At 40.3% G+C, this 10,208-nt stretch overlaps 1 protein-coding gene across 1 annotated transcript in view; it reads right to left on the reverse strand.

Annotated features, from left to right (window-relative positions):
* Nucleotides 1-655: 655 nt before the first annotated feature.
* Nucleotides 656-10,208, reverse strand: part of SEMA3D (sema domain, immunoglobulin domain (Ig), short basic domain, secreted, (semaphorin) 3D) — a 49,678-nt gene continuing 40,125 nt past the window's right edge. The window contains exon 11 of the mRNA XM_010183334.1: nucleotides 656-1,390. Coding sequence (XP_010181636.1) covers nucleotides 977-1,390 — 414 coding nt within the window. The 3' untranslated portion in view covers nucleotides 656-976. The remainder of the gene's footprint in view (nucleotides 1,391-10,208) is intronic.

The following is a 10,208-nucleotide window of genomic DNA, read 5'->3' on the forward strand; positions in this document are numbered from 1 at the left end:
ATACATACATCTGAGGAATGTCAGCTCTGTGTCAAGAGCACTGGTCTCAGTCACCAAATATTTTCCCTCATCGTCTTTCATTTTAGCTTTGTTGTTGTCTTTTATTTTTCTTTTACTCTGCATAAAACAAAGCTAGCAAAGGGCCAGAGAAACAGAGTCAAACCTTTGGAGAGATGGAGAGGTGCAGGCAGGAATCCCATTATTTGCTAATAGGATTTGTGCACATACCTCCCACAGACCACTTAGGAAATTTACTCCCGAGCATCTTGGTGGCAGTTTCGATTAGAGTCAACATTTCATTACAGCAGATGGACTGCAAACTGGTGGCTACTCAAACTCTAATGAGTAACGCTCGATAATTCTCCTCTCTTAAACTATGATTATGCTTTCTCTTTTTGTATGGGAAGAATGAATGTTGTCCCTAAGCCAATACTTAATTTGATTTTTTGCTGCGCTTCTCTGTGCTAGCAAACCCCACTCATGTGTCTGCATACAAGTCCAATGGGTAAATTAGTGGGTATTTTTGCAGATCTGTCACACATTTCTACCATGCTTCTTATTCAGAAAGATGCCAAAGAACATCTGCCCTCCCCTGAAATGTAGCCACCTCTAAGGTGGAATGTGTCAGCAAATATTAATATGGGAATGTGGACACTAAAATCCTATGTGAGAATTATGCAGAAAGAACAGAACATAGCTCACGTAGCCTCAGGCTACCCTGAAATTAGCTAAAAGTGTACAAGTTTTCCTTTTAATGAAAGCATTCGAAATTATTGCCTAGTGTGTGGTACTCCAATAAGGAACATCTCATTTGGTATCGAATCCCATTGTACAGTCTCACACAGATTAATAGTGATGGTGAGTTACCTCATTTCAATAAGAAGCAGTACTAAATCATAGGCAAGATGCACAAAACCAGAACACAGTATTTTTTTTTTTTGTGGAAAATGTCCTTTCTTTAAATAGCATTTACAGACTACGTAGACAGTGGCCTGGCTGGCTCATGGTGCCTTCGATTTCGTTTTTTTTTCATCTCCTGTACATGCTTCCATTTGGCACCACCTTTGTTCCGCTGCCGCCGTTTCTCCCGGTGCCACATTTGTTCACAGTACTCATCCAGGCTAAAGCTGGGGCTGCTGACCAGCTGGATGTAGTCCTTGTACCTCAGCCGGGACTCAGTCAGCAAATCCCTCATCCGGCCGTCCTCGTCCTCAGTTTTCTGAGTGCTTTCCATTTGCCCATTTTCAATGACGTTTAAATTCAGCTTCACAATGGTATGGACAAAGGTGTGCTCCTGGGCTTTGCAGAAATAGGCTCCCGCATCCTTTCTTTGCAAGCTGCGGATGAGCAGCCCATGCTCCGTTTTGATGATTCTATCATCAGCCTTCACCTGTGGGATTGCATAAAGAAGAATGAGATCATGAGTTTCACTGGCAAAACCAGGCTGCCTGTCAGCACAATACCGAGGGGTCGAAAAGGCTCAGCTGGCACATGGCTTGCCCCATCCCTCGGGTGCCAGCATGGCTGGGACAGATACCAGGAGATCCTTCCAATAGTTGAGTTCTGCTCCTAACTGTAGCATCTGTACCCCTGGCATTTCAGTGTGCAAGTGGATTTTAGAAAAGGAAGTTGATCCTGGCTTTGACTCACTGAAAAGTGATTAAAAGCACCCAGTGAGGTTAGATAAATACAACTCAGTAAAATTATTATATTAATATCATTGATGAAGAACTTAGAGGGCAAAAAAAAGGAAGAAAAAAGAAGCAAAGGAAAGAATGAGATGGCAAATGAGAGCTGAAATCTATCTAGCATGGAACTGTTGTTTCATTTACAAATGGAATTATATGAAAAAATGCAGCACAATCTCACATGTTAAAAATAAGGTGCACCTCAGAGTAATAATACTGTCAGGTAAGTTACCTATCTGGTGATCTGAAAATTCTTTCCAAAATAACCTAAGTCTAAAAAATGCATACCCCCCCCAAAAAACAAACAACAACAAAAAAACACAACAAAAAACAACAACAACAAAACAACAACAACAACAAACTCAAAAAAAACCCAACAGGATAAGGCACTGGGCACCAAAGTATTTTTGCAGCTGGAGAATATAGAAGGTAAGTGATTTGCCAAAGACTATATAAAGATTAGTAGCAGAGGTGGAAGTAGAAAGCAGACCCTAACTCCCAGTGTCCAACACCAGCATTTCCTTTGAAAATGATCCTGATCCAGTTCAAAGCTGTCACCTCCCCTGCTATGTTCTGCTGCCACACAGAGGCTGCAGCTCATACAGCACCAAAGGACCTGGAGTGCTGCTTGCTCAGCCCAAAGCAAAGGCAAGACCTTAAACATAGCCTCAGCACTGCTTTTGTCATTGCTATAATGTAGAAAAACTTCAGCACATGGCTGAGGAGTGGGTTTAAGAAGGGAGGAGTGGGAGCAGAGAGAATCAACACAGAATCTGGAAAATTTCCCAGGGTGCACATCTGACCCTCCAGCAAACTTCAGAGGATGAAGATCAGGGAGGCATAAAGATGATTAAATTAGATTTATTCACAGCGGGTAAGCTACACACTATTTCTTTATGTAAAAAATCTGCAAAAGATTCCCTCTTCTACTCCATGGGAAAAAATGTATACATACATATGATTCTCCATCTGTTGTGATTCTAACTCACTAGTACTTTATCATAATAAAGTCTCTTGGAGCAAAAACAAGGATGAGATGACCTCCCAGGGCTTTTAACTTTTCCCTTTTGTAAGTTTCCATGACAATGACTTTGGAACTGTTCAATAATTTGAGAGACCATTTCAAGATCACCAGAAAATAAACAATACACATATATATAATACACAGAAAAAGAGAGAGACTTTGGCTTGTTATTGTATCAGCTGTAACAATTTTCAGTAACAGGTAGATTAAATAGGTAGGTAGGTAAGTACATAGGTAGATGAGTAGATAGATATGTGAATGGATGGATAGATACAGGCCTGTGTACTACCACTGATCTGACAGCAGCAGAGACAAGAATTCAACTGCTACAAAAGCCTGGTCAGAACGTGGCTCTGGCTGTCTGTTTCTGTGGCCAAGTATTTTTTGGCTCCTGCTACCAGCTGATTACGTTGGGTCAACCCTGAGCTTTAGTTTTCCTGTTTGTAAATTGCATATAAGCATGCCTACTTGGCACTAGCAGGGTGAAATCATATTAATTTCAGGAAATTCCTGGAAAATCGATTGTCCTGACAACAGGTGCTACATGACCACAAGCTACTTTTGATTTACTACACTGAGTTTGGACCAGAGAAATCATGGTGAAGCCACAAGCACATACACAGAAGATATCAGAGAGATAGACTAGAAAAGACCATTCTTCCACCTCCAGAACCTACAGCATAAAGCAATAGTCCTCAATTTTATCAGCTATTAACATTGCCTTCCAAGTAAATGAACCATTCTTGCAGTAAAAACAGGAGCATAAAATTTATAAATGAATCCACAAATAAGTAGCTGCAAGCAGATATATGTCTAGGGCAGGTGTTTCTTTGTGGTGCTGTATCCCACAGAGAGAAGCAGGAGTAGGGGACAGGTAGAAGTGCTCAGAAGCTTGGCTGTTGCAATATGACAAGCAAGCCCCTCTTTATTCTGCTTAGGCTTCATCTCAACATGAAGACCCAAGTTTAAGAAATTTAGGGAAAAGTATGGGAAGAAGCAGCTTATTTCCAGACATTTGGGTTTCATAAGGCACTACGCAAAGACTGAGTTCCCACATTGTCTGAGTGAAAACAGGACCAATTTCTTTGAGCTCAGGGCTTGATGCAATTGCAGCAGTAGCATCTGCCTATCGGTGGCTTTGCCAGTATTGTAGTCTAGAGCGCCTTGACAGCTGTGTACCTCCTACACTTGGAAGATCTCCAGCTAGTGGTTTCGGCTGGATGAGTGCCAGCCCAAAGAGCCCTCACTTGTGCTTCGCCTATTTTCAGTGAAAGGAAGCCAGAATAATGGCAGATCTAGATTTGAAAAGATCACTGGACCCCAAGTCCAGCACCCTGCTACTCATAACTATTTACCATTTGTGTAGCAGCCGTCACTTTCTAGTCGTAAATGTGTTAACTGATGGAATCGCCCCCCTCTGTTTTGGGATACCGCAGAGAAAGCTAACAGTGTCTAAATTAGTTGTGTCCCTTAATCCCAGCCCCCCATGACTCCTATTTTTAATGAAGCAGCGTTCTTACAGAGTGTCCTATGTTAACCTTGGATATTGATTTACAGTGACTGTCACCTCTTCCTTCTCTGTGCCTTCATTGTTCATTCCATTCTTATCCTCTGGCAGGATGAAATTATGGCTCTGATTTCACACTTATTGAGCAACACTTCATTACTGTTCCCCCCCCCACTTCTCTTTTTAGTATCCTGTTTATATTGTTTTACCCACAGGTTCAGAACTCTTCCTGCCTTTCCCCTCTACTTTTCTCCCCACAGGGCTCTGGAGTTTCATAAACACCTGGCATTTCATTACTTGGTAGTAGATCTTTAACCTTTCACTTGAATGCTTAATGTGCTCTTTGGTTTCTGACCTATAGATGTAAAACATATTTTATTAAATTTTGAGGAGAGTGACAAGACTAGTTAGATAAAGGACATAATTTTGTTTTGCTCAACCATGGATGCATTTTTCTCCCTCCCATGTTGTAATCTGTTGATCTCCTAAAATATTCATAAATAAGATTTAACAATTCAGAAGCACAAAGGCTTTAATTCATATAAGTTTGCTGACATGTGCTTAAATTTGAGCATACAATAAAAATTAAACATAACAGACATAGTTTTGTTCAGTAGGGAACAAATTATAAGCCACAAAAATGACATGACTGATTAACATTAACTTTCATTTCTTAGTGGAGTGGGAGCAGATTTTTGACAATATTTTATCAGCAAGTTGTACTTTTCATCCTTCATGTTAAGCAGTTAAAGTCTGCCTAAAATTACATTACCTGAAGTATGGCACATGCCATAGATACTGGCAATACCTGACGAAGGGAAAAGATCTCCATGCAAATCAAACACTTGACTTTTCACAACTTGAATTTAACAATAGAGAAAAAATAGGCATTGTAGGCACTGTCAACAATAATGGCAAATCTTTAAGCAATCAGTAAGTTGGAAAACAACCAAGGATCTGAAAGTGCTGTGGCACCAGGTTAGGTCAATGACTTTTGTCCTTTGCTAATGATGTGTTTAGATAGCTCCCTCTTTACAAATAATTCACATGTCAGCTCTTTCACAGTTAAAACACTGCACCTGTCTGGGAGAAGAAAGTGGCTTCAAAGCCTGTCTTCCCTCATTAATCAACATGTGAAAAAATGTTAGATGTAAAGCTGGACTAATCATGGGTTAGCTGCACCCCCTGAACAAATTGAGTCGGGGAGAAAGGAAAATGAGGAACATTTGCTGAGAATTCACATTCACTTTCTTTTTCTATTTATTGTTTTCTTCTTCATCCTCATCATTTGACTAGAAAACTGAAAAGATCATTCTGGGTTTTTTGGCATTATTGTTACACATTACTTTGTTTCTCTTGTACTAAGAAAATAATCATTTAACTCCAACACAGCTGTAGAGTAAATTTCTCTTCTTCTTCTTTTTTTTTTTTTAACAATTTTTTAGTTTCCAAGAAGCCACAGGAAAAAAAGAACATGTTGGTCATACAATGTCATTGTGGAGACACATGATGACTATTATTTTCAAGGTAAAGCTAACTTCTTATTCTAAAAGTAAAATTTAAATTCCTACCTCCCCCAGTATATCCATGTCAAAGCAGAAACGTCACATGTAATATCTCAGTTCAGAGTTCTTTTTTTTCCCCAGGAAACTGTCAAAAATCTTAGTCTTAAGGATTTCAAGATATTGGGGGGAGGAGGTGGGAAGCCAGTGACTTATATAATAAAACAAAAGAGTGAAAGCATGAGAGCTCTAAGTAGTTCCTAGGCTGCAGAATGAATCTCTTACTTTTGCCCCTCTCTTGATCTCTTGCTCATCAATCTAATGATTCAAACACTGAACTACACTCCTCTAACAGAAGGTACTACTTGAAACTCAGACCTTCCTTACTCAGCTCTCATCCAACTCTTAGATTTTAGGGCTGACACTGAATCTGTGACCTTTTTTCCACACAAGATGCTTCTGACTAGATGTTTGTAACATCTACTTTGTAACAAAGAAAATTGCCATCATGATGCAGAAATCTCCAGCTTCGAAAATATATGGAAACTTAAGTCTTGGATAGGCTTAAAAACACCTTCTCAGTCAGGCTAAAATGGGGATTGGAAACAGCTCTTTGGTCCAATGGGGCAACCAGGTCCCAGTCTTGTGCCTGGCAAGATGTCCTGTGCAAGAGTTGCCCAACTCTTTTACCTACAAAACCATCATTTAGTTGTAAGCTGGTTCTGTCAGAAAGACACAGCCCAGATGATGGGGCAGGAATATGGAAAGCGTGAGAACTGCTGCAGAAGCAACTGGAATGTCGTTCTGCCTATCAGTGGATTAATATTTACCCCCAAGTATTAACAGAGCAGGAAGGAGAGCAGTAAAAGTGATCTAGCTCCAGACCATACAGTTTGTTCTGTCCCCTTCAAGGGGATGTGGCAGCTTGGCAGATCTGGAGCCACAGGAAACTCAGAGTGATGGGCAGCCTAAAGTAGGAGGGCTAATATTTTTCAGAGACATGGGGCATCAAAACTAATGGAGGGAGCCAGGCATTTGCTTTTGCATTTGCTGACACCTATTATATACATAACATAACATAACATAACATTGGAATTTTAGGATAGAAAAATAAATATCTGGTTAAAGCTTCAGAAGATTTCAGCACTTGAAGACATAATGAACAAATGACGTCCCTACTTTTTTTATGAACTCCAGCCACTAAAACACTCTCCCTCATCTTGGTGACTAATCCTGCACGCACAGGAACAAACACGATCAATTGCGTGAGCAACACTAAACACAAAAGCACTACATATTTGACTTCTGACCTTAAAAAATGGCCCCAGACTACAAGGAAACATACTCCCACTGGCAGCAAAATGACCTGGTGACAGCTCCTGTGCTACAGGAGATCCTGTCCCTCCCCACAGGTCACTCTGCCTGGAAGTCACATTCTGAACCATGACCTAAGGGTGAAATGTCAGGGACATCCTGCTGGGTCAAATGCTTCCCATCTAGTCTGGATTTTGCCCTTTTCCTTTCCTCAGGAAGCTGCAATGTGTGCCTGGGACACTGCATAACCATCTATTTGTAAAGCCGGGTTTAAAGACTTGCTGAGACATTACAGTTCCAGCCCTGGAACTAAAAGTCCGTAACCAAAGTTCCAGGTGCACAGAGTCATTTGCAAAGCATGGTATCGTCATCACAATAAGTTACACTGCTAAGACATGTACTAAAATAATGTACAGTGTTATTTGAGAAACCTGCTGCAGGAAGGGAGAGAGTAAGCAGAAAATATAATCGTAATGGGAAAAATTATGGTAAGGCATGGGCTAAGCAAAGATCAAGCTACACATTATATACGACCACAGTGCTTCTGCCACATACGGTATTTTTGTAAGACTGAAGTACTTTGAAAAGAAAGTCAATTACTCTGCTGATCTTTGGATTTTCTAGGAAGGCCTCCAATTAGGCTCTAATACCAAATAATTCATTTTCACTGATAAGTCAAGTTAGAAAACCTGAAAATCTCAATTTCTGGACCCCCAAATTAACAAGGCATTAACATTTTAACCTGAAAATACCCTTACTTTTTCTAGTAGGAATGATTGTTCAGCACTTCCACAGACCCAGTCATTTATATAGGCAGCCACAGATGAAATTATGAATTTAAGTACAAGCATTTGAAAACATTTTTTTTTTCCCTTCTAAAAATGATATCTCCCAATGTTATGGTTCAAGATGTGCAAACTGAGTTTGCTCAGAAGGAGTTCAAGTTCTTAACACTATGGAACTAACCTGGGTCTAAATACTAGAAAGTCTGGTACTATAAGAATTTTGTGGCAATAATCAAACAAAATTAATAGCTATATACTGTCTTTATGTGGCCTGATCCTGTAATAGTCTATGTGTGCCTATGCATTTATATAGGCTGTTCTCTTCAAAGACTGCAAAAAAATTATAAAAATAAACTAAGAAAACCACCCCAAGAAGTTGCAGAACATGTGCTTCAACTTCTATTTTATTAAAGCTAGATCACAGAAACTCCGCTATGGCTTTAGGGACAAAATGTGGTAAGAAGCTATTTGCCTACTGTTAGCATTCATAATGTAGAAAATCTGTGTGCAGATTTCTCCTTCAAATTTTCTTCTAAATTTGCCTCAAAGGTTAATCTAGCCTTTTAGCAAAGCTTTACTTTTCTCATACAAACAGATGTCAGACTGTTTACACAGAGCGAGCTCAGTAAACATTTCTGTGGAAGGCTGCTAATGCGCAAAGATGTGTGCTGTGTGCTTGCTGGAGATCCAAATGCCATCACACACACATGCGTTCCCGTACTCTCCCTCAACGTGCACATCCTTGGCACGCAGGGCACTCCTGACAGACTGAGCATCATCGTCCTGGGTAACTGGTGTTTGACCCAGGACAGGCAGTAGGGGCCAGGTCACTGCCACAGTGAACCCTCTGGAGATACAGAGTGGCAAAAAAATACTATAGTCTTAACTTAGGCTGTGCTATACAGTTTTAGCCTGCCCTAACTCTGTTCAGAAGTTGATTAGACCTGTAGTTTGTTCTACAATCAAATAAGAAAGATAGCTCTTGGCTTCCTGACCTTCAGAGGCATACCTGAACCTGTGATTTATGAGAAAATCAACTGATTTTTCTCCTAAATTGACACAGATAAATCTCAGAAGCAGTCCTTCAAAAGACACTTTCAAGTCTTGAAAGTGTGACTGCTTATGATACGGAAATATTACATTCTTCACAGGGAGCTAGGTGTTTTACACGAAGACTATAACTCTTTTTGAGAAGCTCAGGCACATGCTATAGTTGCAATACATTAGTTTAAAATAGTATTGAGTCTCCTCAAAACTTGGCATAACTTCCTGTTCAGGAAAAAGGAAAAGAGGGAAAAAAAAGAAAAAAAAAACCAAAACCAAAAAGACCCTAAAACCTGTTAACTTTCTCCTTAAATTTATTTAAAAATTAGTCTTAAACACATGGTTAGATTTAAGCAAGTACTTTACTTGTTTCCCTGGATAAATATGTGCTTGCCTTTACAAAGGGGGAAGTGGAGCTCAGAGTCTTCTGTACAGGACAGTTAAAGGTAAATCAATTAAAACACAAGCAGTGAATGCCCATAGGTCTTTAAAGGCTGATAAACTTCTAGCTGGGTTTTCACTTCAACCACCTGTGGTTATGAGTGTGCTTGGCCTGCTGATCACATTTTTTTTCCAAGTATGGAAAGTAATGGAGGTTAGATGTGTATTTGAAACCATTATATCTTTCTTCTGGTGATTAGTGCATGTTGTGGGAAGCACTGTGTCTATAAATTAATGAAGTTTTTATTCTCAGCAGACAAAAGAATCCTTGCCAATCCAAAACATGAGTAAGAGAAGGGGAGTAAATTAAAAATACTGCAGTGTCATAGTCAATACACAGCGTTGGGGGGAGGGGGTTAATTATCTGGTGGAAAATCAAAAGTGCCTTTTAACCCCTTACTCTGGCTTTCTGGACCAAGACATAACTGGGGTTGCAATTTTGGGACTACTGCCATGAGTCACAACTCACCCAGAGGTGATGCCCCCGTGGGCACCTGCCGTGGCCTGCATCTCCCCAGCCTTAGAAAGAACCATCACTTTTTGCACTCAGAAAGTCTCATAGGATGAATTATCATTGAGACTGGAAGACTGGTTGGATGGTTGATAGTGTCTGTCATTTAAACTAACTGCTGTCTTGGCTGAACATTTAACAAAAAAGCACATCTAACACTTGGGACCAGCTAGTTTGAAAGGGCAGTTCTTTTCCCTTCTCCTTCCCCGTTGCCATGGCTGCCATCACAGCAGGACTTGGCTTCAGACACAAAATCACTCATGTAAGAGAAAGGCTATGGAAACTCCTGAGGTTTGAAACTCACTCAAATGCACTCTCTATCAGTCCCAGTACGTTGACCTTTCGGGCACATCAGCGGGCCCCTTTGTCACTAGCTCAGACAGGAATCAGCA

This window comes from Mesitornis unicolor, unplaced genomic scaffold (genome assembly GCF_000695765.1).
Source record: "Mesitornis unicolor isolate BGI_N332 unplaced genomic scaffold, ASM69576v1 scaffold23174, whole genome shotgun sequence".
In the NCBI taxonomy this organism is placed as follows: domain Eukaryota; kingdom Metazoa; phylum Chordata; class Aves; order Mesitornithiformes; family Mesitornithidae; genus Mesitornis; species Mesitornis unicolor.